The sequence below is a fragment of the Lagopus muta genome, chromosome Z, assembly GCF_023343835.1.
Source record: "Lagopus muta isolate bLagMut1 chromosome Z, bLagMut1 primary, whole genome shotgun sequence".
In the NCBI taxonomy this organism is placed as follows: Eukaryota; Metazoa; Chordata; class Aves; order Galliformes; family Phasianidae; genus Lagopus; species Lagopus muta.
This window is the reverse complement of record NC_064472.1, coordinates 74412638-74437393: the sequence shown is the minus strand read 5'-3', so window position 1 is coordinate 74437393 and position 24756 is coordinate 74412638. Positions and strand designations below refer to the sequence as shown.

The 24756-nt window shown below is 41.2% G+C and overlaps 1 protein-coding gene across 2 annotated transcripts in view; it reads right to left on the bottom strand.

Moving 5' to 3' along the window:
- The window catches only part of NCBP1 (nuclear cap binding protein subunit 1), a 32756-nt gene that overhangs the window by 6000 nt on the left and 2000 nt on the right, over window positions 1–24756 (bottom strand). For both annotated transcript variants that reach the window (XM_048930757.1, XM_048930756.1), the window contains exons 4-18: window positions 24541–24697; window positions 22525–22632; window positions 21872–21993; window positions 21297–21366; window positions 19480–19695; window positions 18546–18643; window positions 17135–17198; window positions 10945–11055; window positions 9138–9202; window positions 8440–8502; window positions 7038–7112; window positions 5370–5473; window positions 4745–4867; window positions 3426–3528; window positions 2378–2471 (exon numbers count right to left, since the gene is read on the bottom strand). In XM_048930757.1, the coding sequence (XP_048786714.1) occupies window positions 2378–2471; window positions 3426–3528; window positions 4745–4867; window positions 5370–5473; window positions 7038–7112; window positions 8440–8502; window positions 9138–9202; window positions 10945–11055; window positions 17135–17198; window positions 18546–18643; window positions 19480–19695; window positions 21297–21366; window positions 21872–21993; window positions 22525–22632; window positions 24541–24697 (1573 nt within the window). The remainder of the gene's footprint in view (window positions 1–2377; window positions 2472–3425; window positions 3529–4744; window positions 4868–5369; window positions 5474–7037; window positions 7113–8439; window positions 8503–9137; window positions 9203–10944; window positions 11056–17134; window positions 17199–18545; window positions 18644–19479; window positions 19696–21296; window positions 21367–21871; window positions 21994–22524; window positions 22633–24540; window positions 24698–24756) is intronic.

The window sequence follows — 24756 nt, the reverse complement described above, 5'->3', positions numbered from 1 at the left end:
CCAGCCCTGTACAAAACCAGAAACAGTTTGATGAACTCAACAGCAGTATTACTGGGTGATTTCAAAGTCTTTAGAAAACCACTGCTGTCTAGAAATGACATCTGGTTTGTCTAGCCCAAAGCTACTCTAAGGATCAGCATCGACTACATAAAGCAAGTACTCTTATTTTGACCAACAGTTCCTTCCATTCCTCATGAAAGCAATGGATCGTTCTTCATTAGCATAACTTCCTCTTAAAAACAATAATTATAAGCATCAGAGCTGAAAGTGAAGCAGCACAGACACAACTCCATGTACATGACATCAAGGTACTCAAACCAGAGCATACATAACTCTCACATGGCCATAAAGACAGAGCAGCTGCTGGCCTACACTCTCCTTGAAACGCAGTAATTTTCAGTTTTGGCAGTAACCACTTTCCTGCAGGTTCTATTGCATTTTAGGACAGAATCAGTAGTGAAGTGCTTGCAGCAGGCAGTGCCACGATTCCAGGGGCTTTGCAAGCAGTCCAAAAGGCAACTGTGGAGAAGAGCTGCAGACTACAGCAGTTACAAGCTGTTCAGAAAAAAAAAAAGGCTTATCTTGGTTACTCATGTGCTTGAATGTCACAACATCTAAGAACCACAGCCTGCAAAGCATTTATCCTCACAACTACCCTTCGGCACATAAGGAAGTGTAACAAAGCTCCTTTTAAGGAAGGGGAATTAAAATAACCAAATGAATCATACAGAAGACTCAGGACTCAACTTTCACATCCCAGGATAGCATCCTATGCTCCGTGTGTCTTCCTGTAATGCCAAGAAGAATCTCTGATTACTTCCCCTGATCTTCCAAGGAACAAGCTTAGGATTTTGGGGAAAACGTCTCATCTTGGTGTTAAAGCTTCTCGTCATGAAGGCACCACTACAACCACACTAAACTAGTCTAACGACCACCAAAAATCACCATCTGCAGCACAGCCCTCAAAATACCGATAGCATAAGGCAGAACAGAAGGCGTTCCCATTCACGACAGAGGAGGGTGAACTGCAAAGAAACTGGGTCCACAAGTGCCCTGTGTGCCAGAGATGTTGTGGACACACAGACAAGAGAGCACCTGAGCAGAAGCAGAAGTCTCAACAGCAGTACCTACAGGAGAGGAAATTCAGGTTCCACGATCGAGGCCTTCAAAACATCAGCACTTATTTATAAAATGCAATTTTGATTTATTCATAAAAATCTAACTGAACTGTTCAGTATGACTTTGAAGCCTCCATCTCAGCTTGGCCATACCGCAGTACAAAGGAACGAAGAGGAAAAGGATATGGACATTAGACTGCAGTAATGTAATTTCTTCTGATCCAATTAAAGTAAAAGTAGGTCAAGACTGTAATCATCACATTTTCAAGGTCAGTATTTTGGGCAAGAAATTTAATATCTTTAAAAAAACACTACTTTTTGAGATATATATATTTTCTAGAACTGTATTTGAAAGATATCTATACCAGGTGCCACTTGTCTTTTGGGCACTAAATTTTCTCTAGGAACCATGGAAAGCAGTCCATAGGTTTAGCAGCAGAGGCAAGGATTATCCCTGCCCACAGTGGAACCATTTCTTAATGTCTCACAGTGTAGATGTGAGGTGTGCTCCCCTTTCTATTACAGTACCCTGTAACTCAAGCACATCAGTAAGCAACACATAATTAACGTGGGCAAATTCAGTGTGAGCTCCTCATTTTTATTTCTATGTTTAGGAGAATGACAGCTGAGGGAGAAAACAACTGCTGTGAAGAAATGGAACTGTTTAAACAGCTGAGGTGTTTTCCATAGGCCTTCCAGGGTGCTATTACCTCTGATTGAAGAATGAATGCAATCATGCCTCTGCAGTCTGACTGCTCCATTCTGAACAGTTACTGACTGCAGCTCTGCTCATATGCAACAGCAACTTCAACCTGATCTCTGTGGAATAACTGCATACATTTTGCTAGCAAGTGGAGAAAGCCTACAGACCAACCAAATTCCCCCATTTCTAAGAACATGGCTTTGCTTTTGTTAAGAGATGTACATCTTATTTCAATTCCACGCATCAACACCATTTTCCAGTTCTGAACAGCAACAAGTTCTCTTGCATGACGAACAGCATAGCATGAGCCCGAGCCAGAATGACACAGCCTTTGCTCTGCCACAAGTAACTGAGAAATAAACGGTCATGTAGTATATATTTTATCTCCAGCCTTCCTTAAATTGCCTTTCATAATGGCAAATAGAATTTGAACTTTCCTTTATATCAGACGAAAGTCAAGAAGGTTTTGAAGGATATAAAGCAAACTAAAATGCTTTATTTAATGTGACCTCAGAGAGTTTAAACTCAAGTGGTGCTTGACACTGCAGTGCCTCACCTGTGGATGGTTCTTCCAGACCTCGTACACAACTCTCAAAACATGGAGTTTTCCCTCATCACTTTCAGCAAGCGTTTTGAAGACTTCGTGAAACCTTTTAATAGACGTAGATTAGTTAGTGAAGGAGCAGAGCTCAGGTCAAAAGGGTATCTGATATGAGGTAAGTGGTTTAGATTGCCCAAAAGAGGAAGTTTTGGGACTTTATACCGCAATTCCTGAACAACTACTAACAGGAAAATACAACCAATTGAGCTAAAAAAGATATACTCCTAAAAGCAGCTTAAATCTCAGTGGTGAATCTCCTCCTGCAAGGTGGACTGTATTTCTCATATACCCAGAAGCACAAGGCACACAGAAATGCTTCCTGTGCTCAGCTGGGGCAAAATGTGCTGCTTTTAGAGCCTTAGACCTTCTTGACATGTTTCCATAACTGCAGACACCCAATCTGCCCCTTCTGAAGGAAATGCTGCTAACGCCTCTGTTTTAATGAACTTACTCATACATAGCATTCACACAACACACAGCATTCACCACTCACCATTTTGGAACTACAGAGGACGACCTAATGGCTGCCAGTGCTGGTGTGCAGCAGTGAAAACACCATGGACGTGTACTCACCTCCGCCTGCCCCTTACACTACTAGCTGCAGGTTACAACCTGCAGTTTATAGTAAACATGCCTCTAAAAGGCTTCCAGGTGCAGGGTTTTGTATCAACCACATACTTCTACTGAGGAACAGAAAAGTAATTCATTAAAGTGCATCTGACTACTGCCTTCCTAGGTCACAGATGCGTAATATCTCTGAAGCACAAAGTATTAAACTCAGTGTGTAACTGTCTGTTACATCCATCCATATGTTTCACTTAACGTTTACAACACTTCTGTTCCTACAGTATATGTACTATGAGTGTCACTGGCTCTCAGAGTCCTACTACACTGAGAAGTACCTAAAGCACTGCTGAAGCTTGCAGATCATTTTTTTCCCCATCGTTTCATTTACAGAACTAAACAGCTCTGCCAACCCTCAAACAGTGCACGTCACACTTACTTTGCCAGGGCGCTGAAGGAGTGGCTGAAAGACTTTGCAGCAAGGTGGAGCAGAGTCTGAACGAAGACTTCTATTTTCAAAGGATTGAAAGTAAATCCTTCATCTGCAAATTATTTAAAGTTTTATATGTAATGCTTACAGTATCAACTGTAGAGATAACTGATGGTTTTAACTCACTTCTGGCGAAGTTTTGGCAATAAGGCCATGCAAGGCAGAGAAAGGTGCTAGCAAACAATTTAGTATTTATTTTACTAAACACTATCCGTGTTGCAAATAATCACACTCCCAGTTTGCCTTGAGGAAAACACGCAGAAAGATTTCTTGCATTTGGTCAGTGAAGAAGCTACCAGAGACACAACTGCTATAGAATAACATAACAGCACTCAGACAGCAGCAGAGGACAGCCAAGGAAGCTGCAGAAGTATGCAACAAGATGAAGGCGTGGTAGACCATGAAGAAAGGAGAGTAGGTGTGGGCAGGGAAAGCTAAAAATGATTAGGATGCAGAGGATGGCCTTTTCTGATATGGGAGAGAAGTCCAATGAGTGTGCATAACAAATATGGGTAGTAGAGGTGAATGGTGCAAGATCTCCTCCCGTGCACCTGAAGACAAGCAGGTTGGAGAACAGTCACTGCTGCATGAAGCTTAAGCAAACTGGGAAACACGTGGCATGCCAAAAACAGGTTACAATTGTCCTCTGCTTCCACAGGAGCACTGTCTTACACTGTGGAAATACTGGAACTCGCTGCGTGGATCACTTCTTCCATTTACTTAAATGTGAAATGCTCACTCCTGCACTCCTCACCCCCCAGAACGTGCAGGCTTCAGGAATCAATACTGTCTGTGTCTACAGATCAAAAAAGAAGCCACGCGGAGTCCCATTGTGTGTTTCTATCTTAGGAGAATCTTCTATGGGAGATCAGCCAGCATTCAGGCTATTTTATCTGCTCTGGGACTGGTCTGAGAGAAGGGGAGCTCTTAGGGGAAAAGTGCTGGTTTTACCAGGGTGAAACAAGCAGTGTGAAATGAACTCTGCTGGTAAAAGCAAGGGAGATGCTAAATTCCAACACACTGCCTCTGTCAATAATCTCAAGAAAACCCATCTCAAGCACTGTGTTACCTCTGTTAAGAAATAAGCCTGCTTCTGCAGATAATGCGTTTACAACTAAAGCCCAACAATTGTGCATCTTTTCACTTGCTAATATTTTCAAATCAACTATTTGAAGGAAGAACACAACATTTGGCTAACCAGCACACACACAGCTCTGAAGTGTATACAGTAAATAGAGCCTTGCAAAACCTAGCAGAAGATACCTTACCATCGTCATCATCCTGATTTGGATTAGGCACATCTTTTAAAATGCTGAAGATTTCATCATTACTGGCCTTGTTTTTAATTGCAATTGTTAAACAGAGTGCCACAGTATATCCAGGAAGAGACCCTAAACAACAGCAAAGCGGAAAAAAAAAAATTAAGGAACTGAATCTCTTTTGATGTAAGTTTGCCTATCAAAGAAGCAAGTACACTTCCCAGATGCACATAACTAGTTGTTCCAACATCACGGCCCATTATTCTACAACTGCTCAGTAGGTTTCCTTGTCCTCATGTCAAATTCAAAACTTTTGGCACAATCTTCAGAGCCGAGGCCCAGAAATCACCCTTCTATCTTAACGCTCCACATAACTTCCCTCAACTTCCTAAAATACTTTCTTTTTTTCCCGTATTTTACCTTGGATGAAGAAACCTTCACATTTAGGACTGTCCATTACTCCTTTTATTACTGGTTGTATGAAGTTACTTTTTCCCCCCTCAATCTTCATGTCTTCTGCTGTCTCTGTGTGCTCCATTACCAGTGGAATGTTTTGCTGTTCTACCATATTCAGAATACTGGCATGCTCCCTTGCTTTGAAGCACTTTGACTCTTCATGAACTTTAATACTTACTATTGCTTTCATCTCCATACTTGTAGATACACACTGGATTTGCAGGACTGAGGACAGAAAAGCTTGCAGGAACAATATCGATTATCCGCTGATGATAGGAGAGCCTGCAAATAGGTTTAAGAGCAGTAGAATTGAAATGGATTAATTCTGAAGTCATTCCTTTACAATGGTTTCCTGCCATTTAAGTTTCACATGTTAAGAAAATACTGTTGCATTGAATAAAGTGCTCACGAGTAAGATCTAAGTAACTTATTAATGGATGCTTGCTACTTGAATATCTTGATAGTGGGACTTCATCCTCACACCATTCAGCTTTTGAAAAGATTAAGAGACTGCCTGGTAGATGTCTCATGCAAAAGCTTATGAAGCCATCCAGAAAATAGCAAGAGTCCAGTCAACCACTAAGCCCCAGTCAAAGGAGAAAAAAAAAAAATACTAAATGCCTTCATGTCTACATATCTCTCAATTTTACTTCCCAGCTTCCATCAATCCTACAAAGGATTAATTTGGTGAAATGGAAAAACACAACAGAAAACTTGAATTAGTTTTGCAGCATGTTACTATCACACTTGTCTGATAGTAACAGACTGATCTAAGATTCTGAACATTTTACTGAACCTCCTACCCCTCTATTTCAAGAATTCTGATAGTGTATTCTTGTTGGATTTTTGTTCAAGGGCTGTTGGTTGTTTTTTTTAAATGATAGGTAGGTTGCTCTGAAAAGTCATGCCTCCTAGTAGTTTCTTATAGAAATAGATACAAAAAGCACAATAATGCTATTTGACAGAGCAAATTCTCACCTACAAAAAACAATTTTTCAGCATAGTCACCTCATGAGCTCTGCATTTTCACTGGCAATGGACAAGAGCCCGCAATGGCACGCTTGTTAAAACCAAGACCAGTGGAGGTGATCTCTACTGCTGTCACCACTGCTGAAATGCACCACCCGCCCCCTCTGTGCTTATATCCACTGTTGTGTCCATGTTCAGAAAGCCTCAGCAATAGTGGGTGCCACTTTTTCCCACGAAGGAATTCAATGCCACGCTTTGCTCCATGTGCACTTCCTTCTCAGACGCCATTTTGCCAGGCTGCCCCTCTACTGCCATCTGTTGCAGGGCCACAACATGGAATGCAGTACTGACAGGAAGGTTCAACCCCTACTGCCATACCACCGCCGTCTGCCTCTGTCATCGTAGGCAACATAATAAAAGTAGGAGACACTGCTTTTGGATTACTTCAGTATATTTTTTTTTTAAAAAGGACTACTGACATCAAAGAGACTCACGAGAATTAAAATTCCACTCTTAGTTCTCACAGTAACTAATGATATGCTCTGCCCGTTTCTTTGAAATCTAAATATTTCTCAGGACTACTGGCTGATCCCTACTTCTCTCCATGCCCATGGCGAAGAATATCCCTATGTAAACAGATGTAAGCATAATTAGAGCAGATAGTTCATTACTGTGTGCTTCACCTGTTTCTCCTCGTCTGCTAGAAGTAGTGCTCTACAATAAGTAAATCAGAATGAAATCATACCAACTACAGACTTGTCTCTTACTCAGAATGGAATTACAAGGACATGTAAGACAGAAATTGCAAGGAGTGTGGAAGCAACCAGAAACAAAGATCGTTCTTCTGAGAGCACAGCCATCTGCAGATTTCACTTACCGCATGCATTTTTCCAACACCTCTCTCACAAACTTGGGTTTGGGCTTTTCAAGGTCCTGAGTAAGACAATCTGACCTATCAGAGAACAGAGGTGATGATGTTGGAAAGAATTTGTCATTTAGTCTCTTTCTGGCTTGGTGTGATACATACAAAACAATCATGGTCTAAGCACAGCTGGACTGCCTGACGCTCTTTTACAGCACACACATTCTTAAGACAGTGAGACAGCTCATCACTATATCCTTGCTAACAGTAATCTTGAAAAGTCATCTTTATGTGATGTATTTAAGTAGCTCTCCTTTCCACAACAGATTACATTAACTTGTGCTTATGGTTATTCTGCCTTCCTTCTCCCTACGAAAAAAGCATTGTGTGATTTTATAGTCTATTTCTTCCTCACAGGAATTTGAGTTTCTGGCTGATTTCAAATGCATTTCAAGAGTGCTATGAAGTATCTCAAATAGTTACAAGATTTGTGAAAAACAGCAGCTTGTGAGAAAAAGCACACAAGCATTCCCATCAAGGAGCATCCATGCAAGGAAAAAACTGGTTCTACAAAGACCTCCAGTGGGTCAGGCAACATTCTACTTAGACTAAACAGAAACATACAGCTCTGTGAGGATAATACACCAAACTTCAGTAATGCCACAATACCTTACTGAACATTCCTCCATGATAGCTGGGCAGATCAGCCATGGAGAGCATATATGGTAGCAGCCTACAGAAGTTGGGACTGTATTAAGGATGTAACTCCAGCTTTAGTGGGAGAGGGAGCAACAGTATACAGTATATGAGAAAGGCAGCAGGCAGCCAGCACAGTGCCTGGAATACAAATCCCATGGAAGCCTGTGGTCAGGCATTGTTGGAGACCACTGAGCTCCTGCCAGGAATGCGAGTTGGAGATTTAGCATAAGAATGGACAGCGGGGCCAGCTCTGCTGGAAAGTCAGGTACTAAGATTTTGCAGGAGGAAAACTGGTTCAAAGACCTCACAGATGAAGATGAAAATCAAAGGTTTAGGGTGGCACAGAGCGTGACATCACAGAATGAGTACAGGATACAGATACATAGAGCACAAGGGCAAATCATTAAAGTTAGGGAGCCGTTCAATAACTGACCAAGAATATGAGACAAAACAAAGAAATTGTGCTTCTACTTCTCTTTAGGGAACACTCACACTAGCTTGATATTTATCACAAAATTAGTCAGGGACAACACAGAGACTACAAGGATTATCAGGACAATCCACCTCTAAATGGTGATTAGCAGATTAAAAAAAAAAATCTCTGAAAAGTTAGAGGAAAGCAATTAGTACAGCCAGTATACTGTGACACTTTCGGGCTAAGTCTGGAAGTTTATGGTTTCTGCAATACGAGTTGCATATTAAAATGTGAGAAACTTACCAATCTTCCCAGCTCCAACGGAACTGGAAGTTACTCAAGTGGTGAGAAAACCAGTTAATGAATCTTCATCATACGAAGAAAAAAGAAGCTCTATTAAATACTGAAACTGCAGAAAAACTTTCCTTTGAGATTTTCTTGTAAGCATATTCTATACGTCAAAGGCAGTACAGCATTACATTTAGGTCAAAAGACGAGGTTCAGAAAATCAGAAACTAGATATTTTGGACAAATAGAGAGCCTGTCATGTTCTGTTGTTCCATACAGACGACATGCTAAGTTAACAATTAAAACAAACTTACTGTGAATACACAGCTTTACATTTTTGATGAGTAATTAATAGCTCTCCTGCAATCAGGCCACCACTCTCCTCCACCTCTGGACGGTGCATGTGCCACAACTTCACTTCCCAGACCACTGAGAAGCATGCACAGCACAAGACAGAAGAACACTGTGCAACTTACACCAGGCTGGGATGCGTGCAAGTTCTCATCAGCACTCCAGTGGAGTGTTTTAGGAAGAAAAGGCACAAGCCCCCAAACTTCTATTTAGATTAATCAAATCATGAGCCCTCCAAAATTGTTTCGAAGAGCACTATGAATTTATAAAAATAATTCTGCATTATTCTTTCCACAGATTCCTTAGTGCCCAATGCATAGGAAAAATGAAGAATATTTTCCATCCCTCAAAAACACATTTACCTGTCTACACAGGTTGTATTCATTGTATCCAAACGCATGTAGAGCATTTCTGTGGCTTGTGCAAGCTGAAGTTTTTTGTTAAGGTTAACAGAGAAGCACTAAATAAATCAAATGCAATTCCATTCAGTTTTGGAATAGAACGGAAAAGAAATGATAGCTCCCTCAGACTACTCCAGAAGCAGGTAAATCACACTAAATCCATTGAGGAAGAAAAGGAAGACGAGACCCCAAAAGTTTTTTTTCCATTCTAACACTGTTTTTCTTCTACTGCTGTGAGACTGCTGGCTCCTAGAGAAAGTTAGAATTCTCTTCATGCAAGGGAACTGTGCAGGCACAGATAACAACCAAGTACTTCTGTAACCCTTCCTTGTACCTTAACAAGCTGCTCTTGATACTTGTGTACAAACAACCTTTGATCATCACTGAAAACTCAGGAAACTATGTCTACACTGGCTTTGCCCAACAAAGGCTTTGCTGTTTTTACAGCATCCCTATTAACATTAAAAGCCTTCTACACAGAGATCTCCACAATTCCAGCAACAATTCAAGCTCTTATCACTGGCATTTACATGATTTTCAAACAATATGCCCTTGTGGCCAAGAAGGCCAGTGGTACCCTGGGGTGCATTACAAGGACTATGGTTATCAGTCTTGAGGGAGGTGATCCTTTCCTGCCCTGGTGAGGTCGCATCTGGAATACTGCATGCAGTTCTGGGCTCTCCAGTTAAAAGAAGAAAGAAATCTTCTAGAGAGAGTGCTGTGGAGGATGACTGGTGTCACAGAGCATTGCCCGTGTGAGGAAAGGCTGAGACATGGGACTGTTCAGCTTGGACGAGTGAAGTCTGAAGGGATCTTATCAGTGCTTGTAACTAGCTGAAGGATGGGTGTTGAGCAGATGGGGCCAGGCTCTTTTCAGCAGTGCCCACTGACATGACAATGGGCAATGGCCCAAACTGGAACACAAGTGTAGTTCTGTATGAGGAAAACCAACTTTACTGTGGAACAGGCTGACCAGGAGACTGGGGATTCTCCTTTGGAGACATTCAAAACCTGCCTGGATGCTTTCCTTTGCAAACTACTGTAGGAAACATGCTTTAGAGTGAGGTTGGACTAGATGATCTCCAGAGGTCCCTTCCAACCCCTACAATTTTATGATTGTGTAGTGATATCATGATATATAATAAAAAATTGTGAATGAAGTTACCACTGGATAAGCATCTGTTTTCTCAAGAATCTGTAGCTTGTTGTGAAATGATGAACTAGCCCGATCCGAAACTGCAATAGAATAGGAGCAATTTAGCAGACAGAATGAGCTGGGGTCACGTCGCCTTTCTCAGCATGTAACTACTCTTATTTGAGATGACAGTCTATTACCGACATTCTGAATGCTTCCACTGAGAGGCTTTGAATGGGAACTTGAGCAGGTTCATTTAAAATCATCTGCAATGCTCACACAGTTCCTAAAAGCACAGATTAAGTCTGTCCCTTCCTTTCCTTCTCAGCCTTCAATATGCAATGGAGCCACACATTACCCAGTCCTAACAGGATACTTTAACAGCAATTCTTTGGAAGGTGAAAGGAAGTACCAGAGCAGTGTTCATAAATCTGAGGAGTCTTGCTCAGTCAGCAGACTAGACCCATGCTACATGGGCTGTGCTTTTCTTTCATGCAAGTGTTACAAGCAAAGCTTCATGTGGCAGCTGTAAAATAGATTACTGACAATATTTATTGCTATTTCTTCACCTACAGAAGAAGTGATATAAAGGCTCCATTTTAAAAATGCTCTCCAGAAGCAAAGAAAGGATACGACTTGTGGTAAAGAACCAGGCTGAAGTTTGCACAGTTCAATCAGCAGAGTTGTGTACATGACCTCGATGTGTGGTGGAGAAGGAAGCTGAAACAACTCTGCAAAAATTACCTGTAGGAAAGGAAGGCACAGAATCAGAGCACAGTCAGCTTCAGAACAGCAACATCAGCCTTAAACAAGCACATACCCAAATAGGCTAACATTATTCTGTCACGCTCAAGTTCTAGGAGAAAAAGGTAAAGTTTACAAAGACAGTGGTAACTCTACACCATATTAAAACATTCTAAAACCACCTTCATTGTTCTGTACTAACACAACACAGTCCCAGCATTAAACATGATACATCTCAGAAAGTGTACTCAGCTGTATTTTGCTCTAATACAGTGTTACCAAATGATGTTGGCAAAACAAAGCTGAAGTGATCTAATTCTATCAAATAGTAAACATTAAACACACTGAGCGAAGCTTAAGCATATAATGTGAAAGATGATTTACATCCAAATTAGACTGTACTTTTCCACACTATACTCTTTTCTCTTACACAAAATAATAAATGAATATAGCCACAAGCTGCAACAGAAAATAATAACCACCACTCCACCTGATAGAAATATATGCCCTGTACCCCCTTGGCTGAGGATCCCTTTAAGAAAACTAAAAACAATCCTGCAGACAGCATTCATATTTTATTTTCAAGTGTGCTCATAGGAGTGTGTCAATCCTTAAGGGCTATGAAGAATTCACCACTGTGCAACACTCATGTTTGAGTTTCTGGTTAGTCTGCATGCCATTCTCAACTAGATTTCAATCAAGTTCAAAATCATGAACCTTTGATTCATTTCAGTTGGTAATTTTCCTCACTGACAACTTTAAACTTCAGAATAAACACAGAGGAATTAAAGCTTCAAAGAGTAAGCAGTAGATAATGCTATTACTAGTTCAAGAAATCATTGTCCATTTATAGGTTTCACAAACAGCACGTGAAAACACACTGACAAGAAAATGATACAGACTGAGGATGGACTTGGAATCACAACAAGACTATAAGGAGCTGAAGAACTTTTCCATGGAAAAAGCTTCTGGGTCTGATAAAGATGGAGGACTGCTATCCACTGCTGCTCTTTCAAGACAGGTTACATGAGGAAGCCACAAGGAAATGACAAAAAATTACAAGATCCTCCCTTGGGATATAGGAATATCAGGAATATACAGGATATCAGGAACACAGGTACTGTTCCCCTTGTTTTTCCTGGCTGGAGACTGGGACTTGTGCAGGATGCAGCGAAAGGACCCCTTCAGTGACTGGCTGCATGAGTGGTATCATGCTCAGGGTTACGGGTTCTATGGTTCTGGACACACCTTCAAGAGATTGGGCAGGCTGACATTGGATGGGATGCAACTGCTAGGATGGGGCAACAATTTAAATCGGCTGGGCTAACAGAACTTTAAATAAGAACTGATGGGGGAAAGGTTTGTACTTCTAACTAACAGAGAAACACTGTCATTTTAGGAAGCAGCAAAGGAAAACCTCAGAATTGTCACAGTGCTCTTACAAGGTAACGTGGCCAATAGCCTGCTTGAAGTGCCTCTACACCAATGCATGCAGCATAAGAAATAAACAGGAGGAGATGATGCCATGGTGCAATTAGAAAGCTAACTCAACTGCTAGCACAGAAATGTAGTGAGACAAGTCACATAACTAGAAACACTTCAGCTGAGGGCTGCAAAGTTTTTAGAAGACAGGCAAGGAAGGAGGGGAAGGAGCTGCACTGTATGTCAAGAAATGGACAGACTGTGAAGGGCTGACTCTGAAAAACAGCCATGACGAGGCTGAGTGCTTCTGGGGACCATACCAGTAAGGGACATCTGGTGGTCAGGCACCCTGATCAAGGAGCCAATGACGAGTTCTTGCTTTGTCTGCAAGAAGCATCCTGATCACAGGATTTCATTCTGATAGGGCATTTCAACCACCTGGATGTCTGCTGGGAAAGCAACATGGTGGGCTGTAAGCAAGCCAGGAGACTCCTGCAGTGCACTGAGGACGACTTAATTGTCCAGATACTAGATGGACCAACAGGGGGTGAAGCATTACTGGACCTGGTGCTCACTGATGCAGCTGAAATCATGAAGCAGGTTAAGTCTGGAGACAGTGTGGGCCGTAGCAACCATGTCCTAGTTTGTAATTTTAAGGAAGATGGACCCTGACATTCAGGAGAGTGACATTTCATCTGCTTGAGAGAATCATTGGGTGGGATCCCCAGAAAGCTGTTGTTACAGACAAAGGAATACAACAGAGGTGGCAACTCTTTAAAGACACCCTTCTGAGAGCACAAGAACTCTCCATCCTCAGCATAAGAAATCAAATAGACAAGGCAGGAAACTGGCATGGCTCAACAAGAAACTGAGGAATAAGGAGGAAATACAGAGGCAGTGGAAGCAGGGATGTATGGTCTATGAAGAATACAAGGACGCCATCTAGACATGCAGAGATAGGATCAGCAGTGCCAGGGCACAGAAGGCACAGATCCCTTGTTGAGTGAGGTGAAAAATAACATTAAAGGATTCTACAGGCATGCTGGTCAGAAGAGGCTGGCCAAGAAGCATGTACTTACTGATAAATAAGATAGGAGAACTGGCAACAACAGACACAGAGAAGGCTGCAGCACTCAAGTTCCTTGTCTCAGACTTCAGATGGCAGTCACGATTCCCACATCTCCTAAGTTCCTGAACCTCTAGATGGGGTTGAGGGAATAAAATCACTCCCAATGAAAGCAGAGAGCAAGTCTGAAACCATTGGATGAGACTGAAACCTGTACAAGTCTACGGGGCTAAACAACATCCATCTAGAGTCCTAAAGGAACTGGCTGATGTGCTGCCACGCCACTCTCCATCAGATTTGAAAAGTCATGGCTGTCAGGCAAAGTCCCTGGTATTGAAGGAAAGGAAACATCACTCTTATTTTTAAGAAAGGCAGAAGAGAAGACCTGGGAAACTACAGGCCACTAAGCCACACCTTCGTGCCTGGTAAGATCAAAGGACAGATCCTCCTGGAGACTATATTAAGATGCTTGAAAGAGGAAGGAGATGATCTGAGACAGCAAACACAGCTTCACCAAGGCTGACCGTGCCTGACCAATCTGGCAGCCTTCTATGATGGAGTGATAGCATCAGTGGACAAACAAAAGGCACGTGATGTCTGATGTCATCTACCTAAACTTCTGCAAGGCCTTTGGCATGTCCATAGAATAATTACGATTGGAGAAGACTTCTGAAATCTCAATTCCAACCATCAATCAATCACCACAATGCCTACTAAATGACAGCCCTCAATGCTGCATCTACATGTTTCTCAAAAACCTCCAAGGATGGTGACCCAGCACCTTCTGGGTAGTTTGTTCCAATGCTTCACCATCCTTTCTAAGGAAAGATTTTTCTTAATAAGCAACCTGAACCTCCTCTGGTGCGACAACACACCACATCCTTATCTCTAAATTAGAGATACAGATTTTAAGGCTGGTTAAAGAATTGACTGGATGCTTGCAGCCAGAGGGTTGTGTTCAGCAGGTCTATGTCCAGGTAGAGGCTGGTGACTGGTGTCCCCCAGGAGTCCATCCTACTTCTATTGTTTTCCAACATCTTGATCAGTGACCTAGAAAGTGGGATTGGGTGCACTCTCAGCAAATTTACAGATGGAACTATGCTGTGCGGTGCAGGTGATGCAGCAGAAGGAAGGGATGCCATCCAGAGAGACCTGACAGTGCTGAGAAGTGTGTGCATGTGAACCGAATGAGATTCAACAAGGCCAAGAGCAAGGTGTTGCACCCAGACCAGGGCAATTCCAGATATGCATACAGACTGGGAGAGGAACTTATCAAGAGCAGCCTTGCAGAGAAGGATGTGAGGGTTTGGGTGGACAAAAAGCTGGACATAGGCAGCAGCATGTCCTTGCAGACCAGAAGGCCAACTGTATCCTGGGCTGCATCAAAACAGGGTGGGTGGCCAGCAGGATGAGGGAAGGCATTGTCCCTCTATGCTCAAGAAGATCAGATGGGTAGAGCAACTGTCTTGTAAAGAAAGGCTAAGGAGGTGGGCTTGGTCTGCCTGCAAAAGAGAAGGCTTCAAGGAGGCCTCAATGCAGCCTTCCAGTACTTAAAGCGAGCTTATTAACAGGAGGGAAACAGAACTTCTGCATGGTCTGATAGCGACAGAACAAGAAGAACAGATTCAAACTAAAACAGGAAATTTAGTTCAAATACAATTATGAGGCAATTGTTTCTCAGAAGGCAGTGAGGCCCTGGCACAGCTGCCCAGAGAGGCTGTGGTTGCCCCATCCCTGGAGGTGCTCAGGGCCAGCAAGAAAGGGTCCATGGGCAGGCTGAGGTGGTGGGGGGCAATCCTTGCACAGCAGGGAGGTTGAAACTTGATTCGTTTTAAGGTCCCTTCCAACCCAAGCCATTCTGTGATTCAATTACACCGTTAAGACACATATGGTAAAAAAGCACTGGGGAACACGTTAGGTACAGAATTGCTTCTGCTGTCAAGACAGGAAATAGTAGCAATTGATGATCAGTCATTATCTACTTGAGATACTGATTAAGATGGTAGTTCTGATATTCATTACATGCTCATGACCAATTATTCATGCAAAGCATTTCATGTCATACCATACTTTGTGGAAACAACTGAGCGACAAGAAAGGTCAAGACTGACAACCTGAATGTATAAACTTCGTCAAGCCCAAGTTGTATACCAAAAGCTTTACAAGTGCAACAGGTCCTACTAGTTCAACAGCCTAGTGATGCTGTGGCTCTGCTCACAGCCACCAGTACTACCCACATAAGCATGAATAAGAAACTGCTGAGATAAAGGTGACACGTTTCAGAGTTTTGTGCACGGAGCATTCCATGCTTGACATGACAGACTGCAACATGGAGCATCATGGCCCTCCAAAATAAGCCCACTTTGGGAAGGTACTGAGCAGCATACATTGGCTTCTGTCTGTGCTGATTTCTGAATCTCAGATAACAATTTCATGTATTCATTAGACACATTATTTCTACTGTTCTGTGCTGTAGTACAGAAGTCAAGAGAAAACTCTGCTGAACTGTTGTTGAAAGCAACATAATACTAACCCGAATGTTGAGAGAGAACCTGTAAAGGAACAATAATGAGCAGACTCTATAGAAGTCTGTAAAACGCATGCTAAGCTTTAAAACCTCTGGAATTTCATTGAAAATTTGCAGTCATTGGCAATAAAATTAAAATTCTAGAAGAACTGGAAATTGCAGAAAAGAGAGAATTCTGACAGTTGTATTCATACAGTTCATACGCCAATCTTGCATTCCTGTGCAGACATTTCATCCATGCAGACCTTTTTTATTCTCATTCTGCAAGTTTTCAAATCAATGACTTTCCAAGATGTTTAACTTATGTATGGGAACTGCAACTGCTGACAGTAAAATATAAGTGAGCATAAAGCACCCAGCCACACACAGTTCCTGAAGGTACAGAGGGCGACTGAAGATACCTTGATGTTAAGGCAGAAAATTGCTGCCAGCATGAAGATTTCTCTCTTATGAAATCAAAACTACAAAAAGGACAACATGACCACAAGTAACACAAAAGCACTTAGAATATTTGTCATTTTGGTGCCAGCAGGAATTCTCAATCCCATCCTTATAAAAATCAATCTTCTATGTAAGATATATTCATCATTATAATTAACTACAAAATTCCTACTTATACTTAGTTCTTCGTAGAGCCTTTAGATGACATGAACAAGGTTTTAAACAACCCTGCATCCTGGAAACAGACTCCTGAAAGTAGGCAGCAAGAGAAAAATCTGTACTGTTTTTCTGATACGCTGTCTACAATGAAAGGTGCCCTGGAGGGAGCAAACCACTATTTCATTTCAAGCTCTTTTCAGGACCAGGACAACAAGTCAATCTGAAAAACAAACAAAACTCAACAACACTTCCCTTCTCTCCACCAAGTTAAAAGTACCAACAAACAGAATAAAATTAACAATTGTATTGCATATAACTTGCCAAACAAAGGCACTGCTTGCATTCAACATGGCTCTGGTTGACTCCCAAATGAAACTACATTAACTGAACTTATCATCAAGCTAATTGGGACTTCTTATTAGCAAAAAAAGAGCCACAAAAGAGATGACTTATAAAATGCATACCTCTACTATGTGATAGTTCAAGGGTATCTTGTTATTTCCTGGATAGCTCAGCAACTGGGCAGCACTGCAAAAGCACAGACACATTTAGTTCACAGTGTAATGCAGCAAACATAATGTAAAGATTGACTCACGAAGTCATAGGAAATGTTTAATTCTCAGCAGGAAGTCACACAAAAAAAATCAGCACACATCAATCAAAATCCCATCCAAAGACTGCCTTGCTACACATAACACAAAATAATCAGCACAAGAGCACATGAGCACAGCCCAAACTCAAGAGCTGTAAGAATGTATTTTCTCTTCCTCTTTGTTTGAATTTTATACTATTAAGCAGAGTAGATTCAGAGACATCTGCAATTCTGGCATGTGCACATGAAGAGGAAAAAGCCCAAAGCTAAACAAACATTCACAATGACTTGGAAGCACTGTAAAGCTAACTGATTATATAAAAAACTCTTAATCTTCAAACAGTTTCTCTTTTAACTAGTTCGTTATTGTTTATCATTATTACACAACAAACAACTGATATTTTCTTGATTTCATTTTTACCTCAGGTTAAATTTACAACTTCAAATTTTCCTCTTTTACTTTGTCAGAGGAATAACAGATTATTCCAGCGCCTGCAACAACCCCGATTCAAGAGACTCAGAAAACTGCAAGCAAATAACTTCACGGAATACTATTAAACATTGGTTCTGACCATTTTTACACTATGCCAACTTTGGTGGCTTTCACAGAGGAGTATGACACAGACAGTTAATTACCCATGGCAAACAACCCTGCTTATCAACTACGCACATCAGAGTGCGCCCAAGCAGAAAGGCAGAAACATGGCTTGGTTGGTTCCTGGCGCTTCCAAATTCAAACAAAAGAAATCAGTTGGCACTTATTGACTGCTCAGAGCTAGCTCAGTTACCTCTCCCACATAACCCCAAAAATAAGACTGCAACAAGGAGCAGGCAGCAAAAGCACTTTGATGAATGCCAGCTATATATGACCTAACTAAAGATTCACCACAACTCAACAAATCAGCTTCTCTAAAATTCTAGGAAGCATCATATGACCACACTCTCCACAGAGCTTAATGGGAACATGAAGAGCTAGGTGCACCAGCATCAATTTTTGCAGCATATTCTTTATTATAAACAAATTCCTTTCCCAAGGGGTCACAGCATTTCAAACTTGGGATCACGGGGACTCTTCACTATCAGAATACTACAGCCCCACTGTATTCCAGGTAACAGTTTCAATACAGATAACTGTAGTGAATCAAGTTCATCAAATGCTCTAGGTAACGTTTAATCTCAAGCTCCTGTTTAACCAGTTCAGGGTTCTGCATATCCCTGATGCTACTGATGCCATGTTCTTATATAAGAAGTGCCTGGGCTCCATAAGGCAAAGCTCTTCCTACCAAGTCTTTCTCTCTTTCCAGTGGGATTTGATGATGCAGTGAAGGTTCTCCTCTATTACAAATCGTTCAACAGAATGGCTGCCAGGCATGACAGGGCCCTAGTTAAAGGAAAAAAAAAAAAGGTGATGACTCATGAAAGATTACTGCAGTGCTACTACTCTTAGCCATTTACAGAACTAACAAACATGGTGAGATCTCAACTGCCTTGTATCCTACCGAGAAAGCACACCCAAGACTGTATTCAAAACAAAATGAATACAAGGATTCGTTACAGAAGGGAACAAAATTAGGGAAAATAATCACAAGTTCATGTTGCACCCAGTTCTTTCTTTGATCTGTACAGCAATGAGGCAGTCTGCTATCTTGCTGCTTGGAAACATTCTCGAGTGAGTGAGGATATGAGAAAAAAGGCCAGAATAGAGCGGACAGAACGAAGTCATGATCTCACTGACTGCAAAAATCACTGGCCGATAACTGAAGGTAGTAAATTTAAAGCAAAGGGACTTACAAAGGCACTAGGGGAAAGCAATACACATTCTTTCCCATTCCTACACAATTTTATCTATGTATCTGCTGCAGAACAGTGCTGGAGGCAGTCTGTGAGGGCTAGATGGACCTTCCACCTACTCCAAAGAATCACATTTCTTTTACCCCACAATATGCATCATCTCATTTTAACAGAGAAGTAAACTGTACTTTTTAAACACTGCAATAAAAGTCAGAAAAAAAGATCAAAATCTCTAAAGAAAGAAATGCTGCCTCTGTGAATGCTGTTACTAGAGATATAAGAGAATTTATTCAGCACCAAAGTATAATTACTGCCAATCTTCAAACCACTAAGTGTGCTGGGAGAAAGGACATCGCATTTTGACCTGGATTGTACCATGACACTACCTGCAGAATCAGCTCACTCCCCCTTGCAGGGGTTACATACCTCAGGGTCATCAGTGTAGTCAAACATCCTAAAAATAACCCTTGGCATAGGATAAACTGAGTCTTCAGTGTGAGGTGGAGGAGTGAATGGCGGCAGATTATGTTGCAGTGCTTCACAAAGAATGCTATCAAAAGCCAGGTAGGGCCTCAGAATGTGTCGTTCTTGCCAACGGTCTTTTTTCAACTTCTGAATCTGAGACCAGAGGCAGTCTAAATACTGAAGGGAAAAACAGTGCAAAACATCAGATGTGCTGAATCTTATAACAAAACTTGCAGCTCACGGTGCAATCAAAAATGTATGTCTTAGATTCAGAAAAAAAAAAGAAAAACAACACAACAAAAACCAATTGCTTATATTACTACTTATGGGATCTAGTATTTATTAAATCAAGAAATAATTCAAAAGCTAAACATCAGAGCTGCTCCAATTTCACCAAAGATTCTGTTAACAAAATGTATCTGCTGCTCTTAAGCAGCAAAATGCAGACCAGAAATGCATGCATGACAGCCATCCTTTGAACACGTCAGCAAGACTACAGTCATTTCAGTCAGTGCTCACAAGTGACATTTAAAGAGATTTAGTATCTATACTAAAAGTGAAGAGACATTCTGGAGAACCACCATGTTGAAAAGTACCAGCTGCTGCATATTCAAGACAAATGCAATAGTGCCAACAATCAAATATCTTTGCTATGATTTTCAAATCAATTCCAAGCCCCAGCACCCTCTCAGAAATGGCACAAACATCTACTTGTGCTACAGCTACATGCCCACTTTGTTTAGCTGCCTTCTATGCCCCTGCTAAAAGCAGGTTCAAGAACTCGGGAGGCCACAGGCTCCAACAGTCTGTCTGAGGCCTTACTGATTGCACTTTTTGAGGTGAAATACCTCCATAAAGAAGTCATCTGCATCACACTATGAAATGGAAAAACACATTAACAACAAGTACCCCATAGGAAAAGTAACACTTAAGGTACTCTGGAGAACACAAGGGCTAAAAAGCATTTTGCGAATCACTTTCTTACTAACAAAAAGGTGAGAAAATAGATATCAAGCAGGGAGAAAACTCACGATGCATCACTCCTAATCATAAGTCCTACTTCTTCAGATTGGCATTAACAAGACAGTTGTTAAAACTGGAAATTTAAAAACGGGTATCCAATTTAACCAGAACAGTGAAAAATGGATAAAAGATCACTGTTCGAAAAGTTCCCTGAAGAGAAACTTAGTTCTTTTTATCACAATTTCCAATCAAGTTTGTCCACAAACTTGGGGTAGGAGGAAAAAACAAAACAAAACAATCAGAGAAGGTAAGCTGTACACCAAGCTAGACAGATGCCAACTTCCCCCTGTAGTATTTTTACTCTAATTGTGAAAGATGACACAGAAGCTGCTGAGTTCAGTTTCTGTGTATTTATTTGGCATTTCCTAGTGCTGAGAGAGCAAAACCACTTCAAAGCAAAGAGAAGACATTACGGAGTGAGGAACTACACTCTGCTTTTCACAAAAGTAGCATGAAGCCCTGTTTTTCCAGTTCCAAAAACGTTGCCACAGCTTACAACCATTTTTCATTCAATAACATCTACTCATGGGCTTGTTGGCAAACTAGAAAATGCAATTCTACTCACCCCATAACCTGCTACAACTTAGGATGAGAACTCTTTACCTAGAACTTGTTTGAAATAATGGCAAACAGGGAACAATTCACAGCACAAACACTTTCAGAGCTAGCTCTTAGTTCTCTAGCTATTTGATCTGTGCTTCTATCACAACAGTTTTTCAAACTTTCTCAAAGAATAACAAACAGAAATCACTCACTTCTTCCTGTGGATGTGGTTTATCAGCAGTCCAAACTTGTAGCATTGGTACATGTATCTTCTGGCGGCGTCTGTTTACACAGAAAAGAAAACCTAACCCTTAACAGCATTTTTAGTACAATCACAGTAAGGGAAAAAAAAAAAAAAAAAAAAGTACCCTACTACTTTATCTCTTCAGTTGTTGAAGTCTAGTGTGCAAAAGAAAAAGAAAAGAATTGTAATTACAATCTCTGTTATCATATCCTGAGAGCAACGTTAACTTGAATCACCTAGCCAAAATCTAGTCTCACTGCACAGCAGTAAGGTCACCTTTTGGTATTTGCAGCAGTTACTGCTACAGCTGTCCCAGCACAAGCTGGACAAGACCGTCACCATACCCTAGCACCAGACAGTGCAACTAAACTCTTAGAATTATGAAGTTAGATCACTGTATCTGTCCATTTTTTCAGTGTTCCTCCCCTTCCCCCTCCCCCCAACAGCAAAATGACTCAGAACTAGGACCTGGTATTTTTTAAATGAACGCTACTCAAAGTTATTGTTATCCTGAACAAGTCTCTGAAAAATATTACAACTTACTTCAGATAGCTTTCTGTCTGAGACAAGAGACGATCCATCTCAGCATCCTTTTTCTCATACAATTCCTTTCCAACCCAAGGCAAAGATGACAAAAATGCAAATATGTACCAGTCACATCGCACCTACAGGAAAGAAATACTCTGAGACTTAAGCACACAACTAAGCTCCAGAAGATTTTACATAAACATTGCATTTTACTTTAAACTACTGTTTTGTGGTGACACAAAGATCAGCAACTAAAGACTGGATAGGCAAATCATGAACAGAAAAACATGTATTACTGGTTAAAATGTACAATTTTTAACTTGAACTACGACAATCAGACTTGAAAATGATCACTTTCACAGTCTTTCTGCAGATTATCTTCATGTTTTGAGTGTAAACAAACCTGGCAGAACAAGCCAGACACCATGCAGTTGCTAAGGTAAAGATTTATTTAGTGCAGATACCTCACTACGGAGGCCCACACTTTCTTTCTGCACAAGCATTTCCTAAATGCCAGGGGCCACTTTCACTCATACCAAGGAACATGCAGATACCGGTCCATCTAGGTTGCTGCCTCTAAAACCTTCCAGCACCAAGCACAAAAGCAGTGGTAAAGTAATGGTGCCTGTGAGAACAGCCATGGGGGAGCCTGCAGATTTTTGGCTTACTTGTGGTACGTCTTCCTCCTGTGTCACGCTCACAAAGTTCTCAAACATAGCCACCATTGAAGGTGCAGCTATGACATGACAATTCACAAGATCAGACAGAAAACGAACCTAAAAAAGTCCAAAAAAAGGCGTTTCCAAGATAAACATTACTTGAATAACTACAACCAAAAGATATGGGTAATCATTCAGTACTAGGAAGGCAGAAATACTGCACACTGTACAGGTACACCTGGCAAGCACAAGGAACAAATAACTTAAGCACAGTCGAACAGTTTGTCCATTATAATGTCCATAAGGTCAGTCTGTAATAATTGTAACATTACAACTCCTGATGATGACAGGGTAGGAAACACCAGGATGCATCTAAAAGCATGCAAACATGTTACAGAACACACAGAACAACAACAACCACATTTTCTCTCCCCCAAGTGGAAAAAGACCACTAAAATTACAGAAGTGTAAAAAAAAAAATAATAAAAGCCTTCTTAAATGATGAAGATAGATTGATCGGTTTCTTCATGAGTGCAGAGGTGAGACAGAAATGGCAGGGTTGAATCTATACACCATTTAGAGTCTTTCAGACAAGATAAATTTCTATAGTTAACTGTTCATAAATACAGATAGCTACAGAGAGAAAGCCTGTGCTAAAGCTGACTGCGTTGTCAGGTCTCAGAAAGGTGACAATGACTAGGAGGAATCAGCCTTTGCAGTGAAAACATTCATCCTGGCAGGAATACATCATTGATCTGGAGGCATACTAACAAGAAATCCAGACTGACATAAATGACAACTTTAGTAGAAAATAACTGGAGTATCGTAGTGGTACACGTTATACTGGAAGTGCTTTCTTCTCCTCCTTCCTCCCTCATCAATCTTTTGATTTGTTTGTACCCTGCTTTGATGTCACTCAGCTATTGCAGCAATCTCAAGAAACAATTAAATTCTAACAACAACAATCTCATTTTTGTTTTTTTTTAAGGCTTAGTTTTTCTGAAGGGTGTCTTCTCTCTCTCTCTCTCTCTCTCACACACACACACAGAAGTCTAAAAAAATAAAAAACAATCAACACAGCAAAATACACCAAAAAAAGGCATTTTTTCATGAAGACCTACCACTGGGAAGAAGCCTTGGGAAAGAAAGTTTGAGCTAAGCACAGTGCAGTGCTCAAAGAGCACTTTCCCAATATTAATTGCAAAGAACAGCCTTTGACGTGCCTCTGACAGAGCTGAGAATAGCCTTCCTCTGCCACTCTCTTGTCATTGTCTCACAAGTTGTTTGTGAGTGAGCACAACCAGCGAAGGTGAAGCTGAAGACAAAGGACAGTGCCTTCAACGGTGTGATGAGAATTCTATTCCCAAAGAAGTCCCACTGCCAAACAGCAGTCTCTTGACAAGCTGCACTGATATACTAGAAATTTAATTTTCACCTATGGGCTTTAAACGAAGCAGGGTAGCTTGCAACTGGACTTCTCACTTATGAGACCTCCAAAGTGAGAGCTCTCAGTGAGAGCTGAGCAAGTGGTTTCAGAGAAAGCACTAGCAACTGCCTGCTTGATGCCGACCCCTCTTTGGGAGACAGATAACACAGGCCTGGTAGCAGCCACGAAGCACTGCTTTTAAGACTAAGTCTTTTTTTCTTTTCTTTTTTACCTCCCATGGGAGCCAAAAGAGCAACGTTTACAAAACAACAAAGTAAAGCATGAGTTTCATTCACTTTTTATATTTTGCTGCAGAAAAGGCTGGCAAGGGTAGAATGACCTCCCTTGGCTGCAAGTTAATTTGCAACTGTGGAAGTACACATTTGGAACACGATTTGCAACTGTGACATGATTCTTCTCCCCTTGGGAAGGAAATACTCCTCACGTAACATCTTTTCTCTATCTATACAACACCACACACTGATGAAATGTGAAGACTGTAATACACGTAGTAAGGCCAAGCTCTCATGGAATTAAGAAAGGTGAAAGGGAGGAGAGAAAAAAGGTGAGAAAAACATCTAACACAAAGAGACACTTACTAAATGCACAGCTTCATTGTACATATTGACTTTCAGACATTCTTTAAGCTGACGAATCATGGCTTCTACAAATTCCCCACCAAAGTTGTAGTTCCTGGCATTCAGCAACCCAACTAGTGTTGTGTAAACAGTAAGCTTTTCTGGTAACAGACGTGCACTGACACAGAAAGAGAAACACGGTGTTAGCACTTATTCATCATAAGCCAAATGGCAACA